This window comes from Podarcis filfolensis (genome assembly GCF_964270895.1).
Source record: "Podarcis filfolensis genome assembly, chromosome: 7".
In the NCBI taxonomy this organism is placed as follows: Eukaryota; Metazoa; Chordata; class Lepidosauria; order Squamata; family Lacertidae; genus Podarcis; species Podarcis filfolensis.
Genome location: NC_139603.1, coordinates 43,787,452 through 43,805,152, shown reverse-complemented (window position 1 = coordinate 43,805,152; position 17,701 = coordinate 43,787,452). Strand labels below are relative to the sequence as shown.

General features: G+C 39.0%; 1 protein-coding gene across 27 annotated transcripts in view; it reads left to right on the top strand.

The window, feature by feature from the left end:
- PTPRM (protein tyrosine phosphatase receptor type M) overlaps positions 1-17,701 on the top strand; it is a 404,856-nt gene that overhangs the window by 140,925 nt on the left and 246,230 nt on the right. For all 27 annotated transcript variants that reach the window (XM_083622471.1, XM_083622489.1, XM_083622486.1 and 24 more), the window contains exons 3-5: positions 5,583-5,851; positions 15,478-15,556; positions 17,584-17,699. In XM_083622471.1, the coding sequence (XP_083478597.1) occupies positions 5,583-5,851; positions 15,478-15,556; positions 17,584-17,699 (464 nt within the window). The remainder of the gene's footprint in view (positions 1-5,582; positions 5,852-15,477; positions 15,557-17,583; positions 17,700-17,701) is intronic.

The following is a 17,701-nucleotide window of genomic DNA, read 5'->3' as shown; positions in this document are numbered from 1 at the left end:
GCCAGCCTACTGAAGACAGATACCAATCTTTTCTTCTTCCTTCTTCCCAACAACCCTTGCTCTAGACTCTTCTACTGTCACCTCACACCCAGTTACACTGGCAACCTACCAACCCCACCCCACCCTGTCTCTGTTCACACCTCAGGGCAAGGGAGGAGGACAGTTCTTTTGTATTGCCAGTGGCCCTCAATGGCCCTGTATTTTTTCCTAATGGCCCTAGCTTGGCCAGGTTGTTTTTTATCTGATAACTCAGGAAATTCCTCTACAGCTTGTATTTCTCTCATCACATCCCAATTAATCAAAATCCTACCATTTATTATTTCTAGGATTTAGGGTCCCCCCCCCCAGTCTTTAACAGTATATTTAGTCAGATGTGAGTTCCAATAAGTTGAGTGGCATTTAGTTCCAAAGATGTATGCATATGATTTCAGTATTTATTTCGTACAAACTCTGTTTCGATTTTCGATTTTAAAGTCCCCACTTTTTAAAAGTTAATTGGTATCACATATCCAAGAACAAACAGTACCCTGTTTTCACTTCCATAAACTTGTGTAAACTTTATAAAATGTAAACAGCACAAGTTACTGAGTACACATTTAGATAATACAAATATTTGATCATCACAGTGAGTTGCTACTGATGCCCTCATTGGGGATTTCATGGCCTTTCCGAGAAAACAGCCATTTGTATAAACATGGGTTATTTGGATGTAATTAAAGCCCTTGTTTAAACTGTTTCTTCAGAAAGCTCCTAAAGTTACAAGACAAATAATGAATATAGCACCTAAGTCAATAACCAATTTAAAAGTTGAGATTAGAATAGTAAGTTGCATAATTTATATTTTCAAAAAGATATGTTAACTAGTATTGTTACATACTGCTAAATGTCAAAGTTAATTTGATCAAGTTTAATATTTCATCTGTGCGAAATGGGCCCAATGCACACTAGTATCGGTTCACAGTGTCCACATGGAGACTGGATCATAGATGAATCAACAGTGTGTGCAGCTTCTCAGCGCGTGGATCCAGCACCAACCATGTGGATTTCACAACTCTCAAAAATGGGTGCATCTGTATGATGAGGGTTTTGTGGAAATTTTTTCTTTGCACACTGGGATGATTTGCACTAGAAAACTTTCAGTTTGGGTTTGAAAATTTTATAGAGAGTGGCCTAATTTACCATTTTTATTTTACTTGTATTTATTAAACAAAGCTGAACACATCAAAAACTTACATCTCATTTTAAAATGTCCTCATCCCCTATCACATTTCTCCTGCCTATGTTGAAGTAAGACTAGTAAAACTAGGTTAGTTATGAATGTATGTTACAAGCATAAGGAGTCTTTCATACTGCCATACGTTCAGATTGAAAATTTGACGTGTGCAGTATTGTAATGTCATTTTCACTTATCTTAATTAGCTTCCAGAGCACCTGAAATCATGCAGAGGAGCACTTACAGAACGCATCTTATCTCAGCTTAGAAAACTACACTGAAGAAATAAAAAGATTATAACACTTGATAATGTGTAGTCCCTTGGGAACATTTTTAATAGAAATGGTGTAACTTCCCTCTGTTCAGTTCGGAAACAGTTTGGTATTTACAAGCTTTCTCACTGAGTGTTCTGAAAAAGCTAGATGGTTTCCCAAGAGTGCTGACCAGACATGTAATCTTGGTGCATGTGCACAGATGGTGTTATGCACATGTGCATTTTTGTGTCTCTCCACCCCCAAAACCCCATTGTAGTTTGGTTACAGCCTTTTGCACCCACTCCACAGCACAGCTGTGACAAAGACGTGGTTGGAAATTGTCTCCCCCAAACCATTAAAACTAACATGCTCCACAACTAGATGGATATTTTAATTTGTGATAGGGGCAGCAAACATTTGCAAGAAACTTATCAGGATAATTGCCTAGATAGAGAAGGTACTAACCAGAGAAAATGATGCTTGGTTAGGTAGTCTGATCCACATATCCCAGCCATCAATGAGAATTCTCTCATTGGTGGAGTTCAAGATGTAAGGGCTAAATAATAATGATTTTTTAAAATGTCTTATTGACATCTGAACATGGTAAAAAGACAGAAGATGGTATCCAATTGTGCCTGTCTACTAGTGGAACAGACTTACTGAGTAACATGATATTTCCTTTCTCTTTTCTCCCCTGCAGTGCTCTGCATGTACACTAAATCTGAGTTGAAGGGTTGGGGGACTCTCTGGAGCAGATTTTTTGGGGAGGGGGCTAGGGGGAAGGAGAGAAAGGGGAAATCTGCTCCCATAATGTTGGATAACTTCTAGAGTTCTTAGTTTTTTAAGCCAAACCTTCTCCATTTCCTATTGGCAGTCAGGGATACTATCTTCTGAGTTTCTGGGACATGAAATTACTTTGACCCTGTATTCTTGGTTTTCAAATCCCTTTAGTCTTTCTGCTCTGCAGCGTTTTTCTCGTTCAACATCTTCAACATCCAGCTTTACTTGTATTATTAGTTTCATCAGTTTCTTTCTCCTTCAAACTCTTTCTCAGTACAGTACTTGTTTGATAAAGCTTTCACTGAACCTTTCTAATTTGCATTTACCTGTAGAACATTGCTGCTTGACACGCACATCCATTTCCACTGCACACACCAGGACCTATTCCTAACTTATTTGTGTTTTTAGATCTTAAGATGTTTGGGAAGGATCTATGTAGACTTTCATTTCTCTCCACTGTAGCACACTAGTGGTTTATCATTTATCATAGTTGTGGTAGAACACATGCGTTGCAAGCAGAAGGGACCAGGTCACTCTCCAGCTTCTCCAGGTAGGGCTGAGAGAGACTCCAGCCTGAAACCCTGGGAGCTACTGCCTGCCAGTGCAAACAGTTCTGAGCTAGATGGACCAGTGGTCTGATTTGATGGTTTAAGGCAGCTTCCTAATCATAGCAACTTGCCAATAGATCTGCACAAATGATAATAGAGAGAGAGAAAAGTCAAAACATTGTGTTATACCATGTCTGTTACAGTAGACTAGATATGTAGTAAAAATGAGATAATGTAGGCATATCTAATGGTGTAGGGCTTTAGTGGGTTGATGTTGAGCCAATGGTCATTTTCCAAGTTGGTGATTTATTAGCTTGGTTTCTGAAGCAGAGCCATATCAAGGCTGACTGCCTTGTGTATTGTGTATGTGTTGTCTATTGGAAAAGCACACGGGGAAGTGTTTGTTCTCCAGCAGTTATGTTGTTTGTGCTCTGTTGTCTGCAGTGGATCTTGCATGTGGTTATTGCTGTTTAAGAATTAATTTTTATGTGCGGAGAAGCGTTGATATTTTGATTTTGAAACCTTGTTAAAAAGACATTAGATATGGTTGTATTTTGGTCAAAGTGCATGATATCACCAAAATAATTTAGATCCATAAATTGTTAAAAGACACATTTCCTTAAAATTCCGTAAGTTGTTTTCTCATGACTTAGACTCATTGTCTATTTTCTAACTCGGCAGCTAAAACAATTCATCTAAATGACATACTGTAACTTAATTTAGTTCCCATTAAAGATTCACTTTTCTTATAAAACACAAATCACATCACTTCTCTAAATGGAGCCCAAAGGATTTCTTCTGTTTACTCTGAAGTTCCTTAATACTTGCTTTTTCTCTTTAAACGAGAAAGTCTCAAAGGTCTTTTGCAAGCTGGATTTGACAGTTAATGTCTTGCCTTATTCCTCTGATTATTACCCATACATTCCAGGTCATACAATATTTACTCATTAAGTCAAGCTTTTGAAAGCTGATGGCTGCACATGTATTCACATTATGACCTTTTCTTCAGCGCATAAAGAGTTACTTCACATGATTTTTAAAAAATAATTCTTATTATTTGAAAATAATAATATATTTTTTCAGTTTAAATCTTGGCAAGATGCTAGGGGTAGTTAGATCAGAACTGATGTAAACCCACTCTTTTATTTGCTTGAAAGTAGACGTTTATGTGTTAAATGTGGCCATACTTGGATGTATTTTTTATATATATTTAGCAATTGCTAGATTTTTTTAAAAAATGTTTTTTTAAAAGCATTGAATGCTGCAAGGTATTGTAGTCTATTGGGATAGTGCTACTACAAATCTTTACCACACTCTTCCTAGAGAAATACACTCCAGGAAGATGCCATTGGTTGCTTTAGGATATAATGGTAGGCCATGGTTTAGCAATACATGATCCAAGCCTCTTCCTGGGCTTGTGGGCTCTCACCTTCCCTCCTGCATGGGTGAGAGAAGGAGTTTGGAAACGTTTTTGCTTTGCTTTCTCTTAAGCATGTCATTATGTACACTCCAAGGGTTGTGGTTTAACACTAACAGAAGTTATGTTGTCTCTCATTGTTTCTCATTGATATTTCCAATAGAACTTTGAATAATTTCACTCTTTCCTGATAAGCCTTTCCTCAATGTACTCATCTATCACTGCTATTTTTAATCAAACTAACCCAAAACCTTATCTATTTTTTTTATCTGCCTCTTACAGCCACTGTCCTAAATTTTGTCCCTCTTCCATTTTTGTACTACTTTCTTCAAATAATTTAAACTCCTTTGAAAAGATTTTCTGTATTGATAAAATACAGTGGTTTGAAGGTGGCTTGCTCTGCAACTGGACCTAGTTAATGCTAAGTCATGATCCCAGTTCAGATGAAACAAGAAGTTTGTAAAGGAAAACAAATGTCATCCTCCTGGCTGCGCAGAAGGAGGAGGCTGGAACTCAATGTAGCACCAGTTTTCATATGGGATTTTGATGTGATGTTGAAACTTATACAGGCTTGGACTTGGAAGAGAACCCCAGAGGGCTCATATGCTTTCCAGATTTAAATAAGATTCATATTCCATCTACCTAGCCCAGAGCCTCTTCTTATAGCATACCTATTTGTTAAAGGCAGCCAGGATTGTGGAAGGCTCACAAGTCTTCCATAATCCCAGGCTACCTCTCACAGATCCATGTAAAATCCAAGTAGGGTGGATGGGAGGAAGCCCACCCATGACATGAAACTCTGTGGAGCTACGTTTAGTTATGAAGAGACTTTACCAGCAAAGCTCAGGATTTGAGGATGGGGGTGGGGGTGGGGTGTAGCTGTATTTCCTAGTGCAGCACTGTTGCTCCATTAGATTTGATAGAGGAGATTTAAAATGACTGCAAAGACAAGAATAGAGGGGGCAAAGCCCACCCACTGCTGGGGCCCTAAAGGTGCTGTGTGGTGGATGATTTCACCCACTTTTGCCCTTGTATTGAGCACTCTAAGTGCCAGTTGCAAAAGGCAGCTGTGCTAGACTTTGGCCCTCTTTTGGGCACACTAAGCTTTTGAAACCTCCCCATGAATTTGGATTGGCACAGGAATGAACCTATCCATTTTTTAATTGTTAACTGCCTCTTTTCAAACTAATCCAATCTAATTTGAACTTGGCATATTTCTAGATTTTGAGACCATTGTAAAAAAGCTATTAAACAATTGCAAAACATTGTTAGTAATGTCTTCTTTTTAGTTGCACAAAAATGCATTTCTTGGAGGAAAGGAAATTGTTCAACAAGTGACTGGTTTTATTTTTATTTTTTGTTTCCTTCAGGATCTTTCATGTTGGTGAACACCACTGAAAAGTTTGGACAAAGAGCCCATCTTTTGCTACCACACCTGAAAGAAAATGACACTCATTGCATCGATTTCAATTTTTATGTTTCCAGCAAGAGTGGATCCAATCCTGGCATATTAAATGTTTATGTGAAAGTCAACAACGGTCAGCTTGGTAGTCCAGTGTGGAATATGTCCGGAGGTCCTACAGGAACCTGGAACAGGGTAGAATTGGCAATTAGCACCTTTTGGCCAAATTTCTATCAGGTACTGCTCGTTTGTTCTTTTCTTACATATATGACACAGACTAAAATATTTCATGTGAATCACTGCTGAATAAGGCATTCTAACCTTATTTAACAGGTGTGCACTTGGTTCAATTTTGACATCAGTCAATGTGTTTGTCTATTTGTTTGTCTGTTTGATAAGGCATTCATGTACTGTCCTATGACCAAGTTCTTGGGATGGCTTACAAGAAGAATAAAAATAAATCACAAATGCATACAGTAAAACAGGCCATTGGTAAAACATGTAAAAGCAGCATCTTTTCGTGTTTTCCCTTTGAAAACAATCCCTGGCAGGCTAATCGATTATGTATTTATAGCAGCCTTGGAAACAAGTTATTTCAGGATGTAGACAAGAGCATTTACATTTTAAACTCTTGTATAATGAGTCGTTAATACTTTCCAACAACCCAGGTAGGTAAAAGAAAGTGATGAAGAGACATTTCCTCATCTTTCCAAGAAGACAAGACTCACCAGGTGGGAATTCCATCCTGTCAAGCTTGGTATGTGACAGGAGAACTTGGTGCCCCAGGAAGGTTGTCATCAACTGAAATGTGTTGTTCATTTTACTTTTTCTATAGGCTTATCATTATTAATAAGTATATATTTTAGTAGCATTTGAGGCTGAGTGATGACAGCATTACATTTTTATGCATATAGTAAGATTCCCTTGTGAAACTTCTGGTCCTTTGGGAGTAAGGGTAAGATTTAATAAACAAATGAAAATAATTTAAACTAAATGTGATATACAAATAAAAATAAATAAATATATGAGCTGTTGATGGGTATACTAAAGTTATTCCATTATCATGAATTCTAAAGAAATAATTTTAGTGTCTGGGTGTTTGCTTCACCCTGGAACATATAGGCAAATAACTCCCACTAGTATTTATTTAATAGAAGTGATACTGTTCAGTACAAAGTCAGACTTCTGAAGACATTCTGCTTCTATACTTAGAATATCTGCTAATTTTCAGTGTGCATGGCCTTTGAGCATAATTATTGTTTGATTCCAGGATATTTGTTGTAGTTAATACAGTTCATTTAAATGTAAAATTTCAAATTCATCTAGCCTTTTGGATTTAATTCCATAACTGATACTTGCTCTTTTTATTTTATTTCTTAGCAGTAATACTTGTTCTAATTGCTCCATCTTGAAGAATGCTTATTAGTTAGAGCTCCATCACTAAACTAAACTAAGTTGTCCATAAGTAGCTGGTTTTTTTATAATGGTAGGGGAGCTATTTTAGACTCATCTGGGTCTGTAGCATGCACATTTTTAAGGCTTTTTATTGCTAGACTCACCTTGTCTATAATTATATCTTGTTCCATATAATTTCTATCCTCTCCATGGTTTTTTTTTTTAAAGTATCTGGGAGGGTTGCTTCTGTAGAGTAAGATACTTGTCACTTCTGCCACCCTCACTGCAGAATAGTTGTTACCATGTCAAAGAATTATTTTATGGTGTAGAACAAGTTTGCAGTTAAAAAATAACCTTCCGGTAGGATGACTTATACAGCTCCACAGGTTGTTAGTACCCCTACTGTGTTCAGTCTGCTCAGTATTTTGTATTCTTAGCTCCATATACCCACGTGCAAGCAGTAAACTACATGCCTTCTCTTCTTAAATCATTGCTTCCACGTTTACATGGAGCAAAAACAGGCTGCTGAAAAGCAAACACATAAATAAACCCTCTCCTTTATAATCTGAAAATCCAAGCCCAAAATGAAATAAAAGGAGGCTTTTCATGTGCTTGTGCCTGTTTGTTTCAGATTGCTGTTTTACAGTGTTTAAGTGCTAATGAATGGTGGTCACAAATCCATTTTGTATTTCAGTGCAGTTGAATTAAAAGGGGACTATAGCAGATCTGCTGTTACCTAGATTCATTTTAGTTTAGTAGATTCCATGTAGTGCAATCCCAGGCATGTGTACAGGACTTGCAAATAAGTCCCATTGAGCTTAGTGTGACTTACTCCCTAGGAAGTGTGTTGAGAATTGCAGTCTGAGTCTCATTTAGTGCTAGACAGCTTTAACCTTTCCAAGCCCGACAGCCTTTTCTGTAAATGAGGTACTTAGGGACCTAGATCCTCCACAGGTTTTCATATCTAAGCTCTTCTCTTCATTAGCTGCATAAATGAACCATGTATTCGCCTAGTTTCATATTAGCAAATGTTGTGCAAACCTTAGCCTATCTACCATGTTCCTTTACGTGCTGTAGCAGGGCATTAAACACAACTAAAATGCCACAACTAACACACCAAACATTTATTTTTGTAACCTCCGGATTACGGTGCTTTCATTTTTTATGTTCCCTGGGCCTAGTGTATACTGCCTGGAATGGAGAAAAGGCTAAGAGGGAGCTATAACTGGTTCATGACTTCAGAATAGCAGCGGCCCCTTATATATGTGTACATGGCCAACAGTAAACAGACCCTTTACTCAAGCCATATCAATGAGATTCAGTCACCGCTGCTAAAAATACTAACAGATTCTGAGAATGAAAATAGAGCACAATATTGGTTCCAACTGGGAACTGATTTACTGTGAGGCAGTAGAAGCCCTTGTGAAATAAATGGGCTCAGGATCGTGGGCCTTGAAAAATAACCCCGTACAAACAACTTCATTACTGTATGAGCCCAATTTTCAATCTTGCTCACTTTAAATCATTTTCATGTAGGTGCTCTAGTTGACATTAACCTCATAAATTCTTCTTTATGAGCCTAAGTGTGAATTTGAAAGTGGCATGCATGCAAAAATGGAAGTGCTACATGGAGACAAAGGGACGCAAGAAAAACGATCCAGAACGGCAGTGAACTTTTTTTGTTTGATGGGATTATTTTCTTTTTCTGTTCACATAATTGCATTAAATAACCACATTGGTATCAGTAAATTCTTTTCTCTTTTTAAAATAAGTTTTGTGAATTAGAGTTTATGATTAGGTATAATTCACCTTTGGACTGCAGGAATTGTAATTGCTTAGCAAAAACAAAGGCAGGAGTTTACTAAGTGAGGTCATGTATTGAAAGTAAATCTATTTATTCCCTTTGTTCTATGGAGCTGACAAGTTATCTCTGCCAGCACATTTTCAGCAGTAAGCATTTAGGGTGGCAAGCCAGCCCCCCTTCTTTGTTCTCATAGAGAAGGGGGAAGTGGCAGGAATGAAAAGCTAATTTTGCTCTTCACTGAAGCAGGGAGGATCAGGGACAGTGCAATGTTAAACTGCTTCCCTATTTCCTGTTTGGCAGGCATCTGAGGGATAGTCTGATGTAAAACATCTCTCAGGCAGACATCCAACACAGCTTTCCATGAGCAAATGAAATTTGTGTTTTTAACCAGTTGTTTTCTGACTGATAAGGCAGCAAAACAATTTCCAAGAAATCAAACAACTGTCGTGTTTGCTACAGCTTTATTTTATTTTGACTAATGCGCTTCATATGTTGCATTCAAGATGTTGTGTCAACTGTGATGAAATGCAAAGTTGACAGCTTGGAGTTAACTTTTTTTTAACCTGGCAGATAAACACGAAGAAAATGCTAGACAGTATTTTTTCACAAAACATCACACATTTATAGGATTTGTTACCTTTCTTTTCTCTTAAATAAAGTATCCATACACATGCACACACACACATACATAAACACACAAATCTTGTATATAAAGGACCTGATTTTACTGTAGCACCATTAAAAAGATGGAAGAAATGTTCAGTCACTCAATCCAGCAGCGACCAATTGACGTGCGTCCATCGCCACAAACTGGAAGTGGCCAGAAGAGGGGGCAGGGTTGACCTTTGTGCGTGGGGGAACACACCCCCCCATGCAAAATGGTTGTTGCCTGCATATCCATTTATATCAGAGCCTGTGTAGTATGGAGTGTAAACCCTTAGACTTAGCAGATATAGATTCAAACTTCTGCCAACCAGGCTAAAGATATGATATGTCCTCTAGCATGCATAACTATTTCTTTTGGCCCACTTCTGCTTCTGGTGAAAAGGGTTTCATCGACCTTTGAAGGACTACAAAAAACTGATGACTGTGAGAAGTGTGTACACAACATAGACCTTTACTCATCTATTACACTGACTTCAGCTCTCTGAAAAAGATACTATTTCCTGCTTTGTGCCCACATGAAGTTATGTTTCCATCACTATTAAGCATGTTCCTTTTTCTTTTCTAAGCAGAGTGTTGCAAACCATGTATAGGATCAGTTACAGATAGGTAGCCGTGTTGGTCTGCCATAGTCAAAACAAAATTTTTTTTTTCCTTCCAGTAGCACCTTAAAGACCAACTAAGTTAGTTCTTGGTATGAGCTTTCGTGTGCATGCACACTTCTTCAGATACACTTCTTCAGATGTATCTGAAGAAGTGTGCATGCACACGAAAGCTCATACCAAGAACTAACTTAGTTGGTCTTTAAGGTGCTACTGGAAGGAAAAGAATTTTTTTGTTCATGTATAGGATCAGTTATACTTAAATAACTCTTGGCCCTTTCATTAATAATGGTCTGGATTCAAGTAACCCATTCCACCAGCAGAAGCCAGTACAAGGACTCCCTTTATTGCAGCAGTCTTCCCCTGGGAGAACTTCCAGAACAGTGTGCGCAGGGAGGAGAAATATGCTGAATTTCACAAATGGAAAATTATTTGAGAGGGGTTTTGTTCTTATTTTTATTATGTATTTAGTGTTTTTATCTTGTGAGTGAAGAGCAGTATACAAATTTAACAAATAATAATAAATACTAATAATAATCTGCAGAACATGACAGTTTCTGCAGTTATATTTAAGGGCTGTTGTTTTTTAAATGACACAAAATTGGTTCATGTAGCTTATGTAAGACAGAAACAGGATTAAAGATGAATGTAAAGTTCTGCATTTGGGTAGGAAGTATAAGATGCATAAATGCAGTAGCAGGTGACACCTGACTTGACGGCAGTTCATACGCTTAGCAGATCACAAGCTAAAAAATGAGCCAGCTGTACAATGTGGTGGTTCTCACGTTGGGACGTTCCTTTATCTATCTTTGTCACTAGAGGGCCAAGTGACCTCTTTGGCTAGGAGTGTCTTCTACTAGCTTCAGCTGGTATGCCAGCAGTGATCATTCCTTGCCATCCTCTCTTATCACACCATTGTGGCAGGCCCACACCACTGGCCCATGGCCTGCCACTGGTCTAATTAATACCAAAGATCCTTAAACTCCTGCCTATCATTGCTTCATCTAGCTGGTGAAGTACAGGCCATTAAACCTATGTTGTGTAAAGGTAGGTCCCTTCTGCTGCCTTCCTGGTCCAGCTTCTAATTCTCCTGATTTCAGATCTCTGCCCAGATTCTCATTGCGTGTTCAGGTCCCCAGGGCCACCCCAATAACTCACACATCACACAGAATTTTTTGTTTAAGATTTTTGGCTTATTTTTGGCCACAACTTTATTAAAATACAAATTTGTGAGTGGTTGCTTAGGCATTGGTCACGACTATCTGCCCCCACCACGGGGGACAGACTGACATTCCGCATGATGCGAAAGTCAGAATAGCGAAATACACTTGGGGGTAGCGACGGAGCAGGGAACCTGCCCTCACCCCAAATGCAACCAGGAGCTCATTGCTATGGCCCGAGCCCCCTTGACAGAGTGGACAAGCAATAGTTAGCCCCCAATTCCTTTAACGGAATCCCTTGCAGCAGCAGCATTAGATTGGCAGGCGCAGCTAATCCATGCCCCTCAACCAACCAAACCATAAACCAATGCCTAACCGCAACCTTACAAGTTGTGACGATTTGCTACGCAGTAGGCAAAAACCAAATGGCCCCAGCCAATCAGCCAGATGGACAAAATTCCTACCGGGCCCCTGCCCCAAGAGCAGACGACCCCATGACAGGCATAGCAAGGTCAAAGTGAACAACCCTAATTCTAGCGAGGGGGGGGGGGACGGGCAATCTGATGCACGGGCGAAAAGAGGAAGCCCTAGCCTAGTGCAAGGAGTTTTAGCATTTCTGACTGTCAATCAACAAATGGCAACATTAACTTCTTCCCAACAACAAGGGAAGCCCCAATCGCATCAGTGGCCAACGATCAATTTGCCCGCCCCCAACTTTGGAGTGTCCTGGCGGCCCCCACTGCAACACATGCTCTCCATGAAGGAGAACACGCTTTCCCTTTACAGAGTTTCCGGTAGGTCTGCATCTCTGCCGTCCAACTTTACTAGCCCTGCCCATGCCAGCAGCTTCACATCTCTTTGCACATGCTTCTTCCAGGCACTGGATACTTCCAATCCACCACACCTGCTGCCTCTCCTTTCTTTTGCTCTCTGCCTGCTGGTGAGCCTTAGGACCCACTTCTGCTGCCCTGAATGCGGTTCTTTTATCCTTATGTGGGTCACCTTACTTAATGTTGTCCCTTTAACATGGACATTTGTAAACTTTTCATGTTGGTGACACACTTTTTAGACATTCATCATTTTGCAACACAGTAATTCAGTTTTACTAGCAAAGCAGAGGTTAAACCAACCCCTTTCCAGCCCCGGGAGGAGTGCGGGGAGCGTTCGCATGACACACACACTGCAGCTGACACACTAATATGTCGCAACACATGGTTTGGAAAGCTCTGCTTTAACACTTGGCTTCCCAGCAGTCTCTCTTCCTTCCTGGGCTGATCAACGGTTTCTGTGCTGCTGCTGCTACTCCCTCTCCACACATGATAAAACAAGTTTCATGAGCTATGTTATTTCCTGCAGAATAGCAAATGAACTAGTGTCCTCAATCTGGATATTTAGTACAATAGCAAAGTAGTACAATATACAATGGTACAGTATTTTTATCTCACAGTTATTCCAGAGTTAAATGAAATAATAGATGTGAAGGCATTTATAGTCTCTATTTACTTCGTTTGAAACTTGAGTGTTTTCTTTTCTTTCTTTAAAAAAAGGAAACTTGTTTGTTATTAATAGCTTATATACTTCAGCAGTGATAATAGGATACCCAAATGCATGCATGCATAATAAAATTTCCCTCTCTTTCCAGACACACTGACCACCCAAATATAAAACTCCATAGTGAGTCCATAATCAAAAGCAATAATTGTGTTTCAGTTTCAGAGAAGAAAGCAGATTTAACTTATCAGACTTCAACATGCATCGTCTATGCTTATGAAAGCTTTCATATTTATGTCGCTGAAACATACTTTTCTGCCTAACCAATTTTGGATTATTTAAAGCTAGGCCTGCCAAAATTTGGAATGGTTTACTTTGATCCTTAGTTCTTAATTCAGCTGACAAGAATAGTCCATTTATTTTTGTGGCCTATTTATAAGCATCGAAAGAACTAGGAGCAATGGATATCAAGATTGGCTGGGACAAAACAGCTTTATACCTCCATCTTGTCCTAAATGCAAGATTGCTATTAAGTTCCTTTTTTCTTTTTTAAAAAATTCTGTTACCTGTTTAAACAGCAACAAATTATTTATTTATTTACCGCTTAATTCCAAAATGGGCTTCTCTAAGTGGATTACAATTTTTTTAAAAAAGTTGCATAAACATTAAAATATAAGCATCCAGATTTTTTTTAAAGTGCAATAAACAAACCCATAAAACAATGTAGCAGTTTTACCATAGTTGCCAAAATTGATAAAATACAAAGGAAGCTTTCTCATAGAAGATACAACACAGTTGGTTTAAAAACAAATCATGAGGAAATGTTCAATGACATAGAACAGGGCCTTGGGTTGGGGAGTTCCCTGCTACTATCCTGGATAAGAAGAATCTCAACAATTAAAACTAGGAATATTTTACTTCCACTGCTTTTGATAGGTCTCCTCCAAGTAGGACTTAGCTACAACCTAGTACTGTGTTTATTTTACCCTTAGACCAGAGCTTTCCAAACTGTGTGTTGCGACACGTTATTGTGCCGGCTGCAAAGTGTAGATCTGTCATACGAACGCTCCCCGCACTCCTCCCAGGGCTGGAAAGGGGTTAGTTTAACCTCCAGTTTGCTAATAAAACTGAATTACTGTGTTGCGAAATGATGCATGTCTAAAAAAATGTGTCACCAACATGAAAAGTTTGGAAAGCTCTGCCTTTGACCCTAAAACTTGCCTCTAGGTTAGCTTAAGAACTACGTGTTAGATACAGATGTGGAAATACTAGTCAGTTTACTAACAGCTTCAATGTACCATCTGGAATGATCTATCCAGTGGCGGACATACATTTTTGGGGCGCTGAAGCTTGAACTGTTATGCGGGCCCCTTCACAACCAGCAACATGGTCTGGGTAACCACTGTTATATTCATCAGTGGGGTTGTTACATGACATATCACCAAACCTTTACAACATCTTTGCTACTGACTCTCAAAGTTTGGAATTGTAGAAATATATACAACAACAAAAAAATCACTTTGAGTTGTATGATTCAGATTGGATCTACTACACCCCCAAAATGTTTAGCAATGTGGACTAAAGTTGCTTCTGGGGCCCCTCCAGGATCAGGGGCCCTGAACATAAGCTTCATTAGTTTCATAAGATCTGCCTCTGTATCCATCATGTCTTGGAATGAAAGCAGAAAACAAATGAAGGACATTATCTCTCGATATCCAGAACATGGGAAGCCCCCTTCTGATTATTATTTTTTAAATTTGGAATGGTTAATTGGCTGTATTGTTTGTATTATGATTTGGTATGATTGGAATCGATTTGTCATTAATTGGAAGGTTTTTAATTGAAAATGAATAAAAAAAATTTTTTTAAAAAAAGAAAGCTATAATGACAATATGCAGCTATATAGCACATTTGCATTATTGTAATTTTTTGGGAAACTTTGCTGTTCATTATATTGCACAAGCTATCATGCAATTGGTTTTGTACTGAACTTTTACTTAACAACAATAATATAAACTTTTCTCCCTAGCCCCTGAAAATATGGGTTTGCAGTTTGTGGTTTATCTGCAGAGAGCATAATCACAAACCAGGGTTTGGACGTCATGCTAGGTCAAACCACGCAGCAGCATTCAAAAAGGACTGGGGGAGGGGAGCAAAACTGCTGCAAGCTCTTTTCTGAGACCTCACATGCTCATGCAGTCCTGCTAAGCCATAGTTTGGCTTTGCATGAGAGGCAAGCCAGGCCACTGTATTTATCTAGGAAGAAATAATTAAATCATACAACTGTAAGCCCTCCAGATCTGGCTGGGTCCAAATATGAATGCAGAAAATAAAAAAATGCTAGAAAAACAGAATTTTTCTGGCATTTAGTGCATTATATTTAACCCTGAAGCATTGCCTATGCATAACTTTTAAAAAGCACCGTTCTTATTTTGGTCGAGTTGGTACATTTGCTATTTGCATTTTATTGACCTATTTTCTTAAAGCTGAAATAGTGAGCTCTTGTACTGAATTGTATATTGATAGAGTTAATGTATGAGTAAATCAGCTGCAAATAGCCATTGAGTTAGTCGTGAATGAAATGGTTCACTTGATTTGCCATTGAATCCGGTATTTTAAGCCTTTTGCAAATTCTTAGCACTGGTTTTTAAAAATAAAATAGTTGTGTTGCTTTAATAGAAAATATTCATGTTCCTGCAATGTTACTTCCACTGACAAAACTGATAACACAACCTTTTCATATTACAGGTATTTTTTGAAGTCGTAACTTCAGGGCACCAAGGATATCTAGCCATTGATGATGTGAAGGTTTTAGGACATCCATGCAGTAAGTGACTGAGCATTATAATTTGAAATTATTATGAGATAGTGTTGAAAGGTATGCATCACTGCTGTTCCCAAAGTGTGCTCCTTGATAAAGGTCCTTTCCAGCTCTGGGGCAGCTCAGAAATCTTGAGACTAAAGCCCTGATCGGCCATTGGAAGAAGCCATTCTTTGCTGTGTGTGACAGTTGCCCCACACTCTCTAAATCAGGCACCCCCAAACTCAGTCTTCCAGCTGTTTTGGGACTACATCTCCCATCATCCCTAGCTAACAGGACCAGTGGTCAGGGATGATGGGAATTGTAGTCCCAAAACAGCTGGAGGGCCGAGTTGGGGGATGCCTGCTCTAGAGACTCGAAGCAGTTATTGAGTATAAAAAAAGAAAAATTAAATACAGCCCTCAGAACGTTTCATAAAATTTGGAGGAGTGTAGATTTCAGAGTGGGACCACATTCCGATCACGAGCTTAGTTTGGCAGCTGTAAATCAGGAGAAGAAGAGGAGGAGGAGGAGGAGTTTGGATTTGATATCCTGCTTCATCACTACCCTAAGGAGTCTCAAAGCGGCTAACATTCTCCTTTCCCTGCCTCCCCCACAACAAACACTCTATGAGGTGAGTGGGGCTGAGAGACTTCAAAGAAGTGTGACTGGCCCAAGGTCACCCAGCAGCTGCATGTGGAGGAGCGGAGATGCGAACCCGGTTCACCAGATTACGAGTCTGCCGCTCTTAACCACTGCACCACAGGAGAGCTCATTCTTGAATGTGGATCCCCAAATTCTTCAATGGTCTGTAGCTGGAGCAGCACCCTGTCCCTGCTACACAGGAAGCATGCAATGTATAGCACTGTGTGTCAGTTACAATCCCATTGTAAAACATTTGTATGAAATTACCGGTATTAGCTACCTGATACAGTTTTCCTTATTAAAATTAAAACAGGTCTTTTTTCTTTTGTCACAGCATGGTTGATGCTAATCTTTAGCATATCCTTTTCTTTGGTGCCTTTACTCTTGTTGCCATTGTTTCAAGATTTGTAGCATTTTAATATGCTACTGAATGACATTTTGTGGAACGACTGGATTGTATCAAACTCTGCCGTTCCACTTGTGCAACAGACTTTTGCTGGTACAATGGAAGTTCTGCTTCTCCCCCATTTCACATCCTCAACATTTGCTCCAGAGGGTTGTGAGATGTGGAAGTGGGGTGGCGAGGTGGAAGGAGGAAGGGGAAGTTGTGTTGCATAAGTGGAACCACACTTATGCCAGTGTTAGGTGCAGCCCACTGCCATTTAATTACATGCAAAGCAAAAATACAAGTAAAAGTAAATGGAAAGTTAGTTACTGATAGATTATCACACGTGATCGTGACCATGCACATACGTGTTAGGCAAACGGTTGATGTCCACAGTCTAATGTAGAGCTAAATGAATTTAAGCCAATGTACACCTTAGTCTTTGGTAGATTGTGCCATGTATAACAGAAGCTAGAGCTATGAGGAAGTCCAGAACAAGTTTGGACCTGGTGTGCCTTAATTTCTGATGACTTGCTTTACATCAGCTTCTTGCATATAGGATTGCTCCCTAAAACAGTATATCATGCAATTGCTCTAAAACACATTTCCTATATACCTATAAAACACCTGGCTTAAAAATAGTTTTCTTGACAACTTTGTACAGTTCTTGTCTAGTAGCTAGTATAAATATCTGCTGTGGTTTTGTTCAAAATATCAATTAAATTTCAGTCTAACCTTTATAAACATCGAAACGTTTTATCAAAGGCTTAGTAACCTAATATAATTTCCTCAGTAGGAACAATAAGCTAGCACCTTTATATTTTGTCATATCCTGGATTCTTGTAAGAAAGTAATATTAGAAATGTAAAACAGCCTTATTATATTAGGCACAATTAGAGTCAGATATTTTAGTACACATTTTGGGACTCTTAAGGAAGTATTTAAAATGGCTGTCAAACAGATGAATTAATTAGAAAAATACAATGCTAATAGCATGTTTCCCTCCTCTCTTTATTCTCAACAGCCAGCACACCCCATTTCCTGCGTGTCCAGAGTGTAGAAGTCAATGCTGGCCAGTTTGCTACTTTCCAATGCACTGCCAATGGCAAGACCATTCCAGGAAATAGGCTTTGGCTACAGGT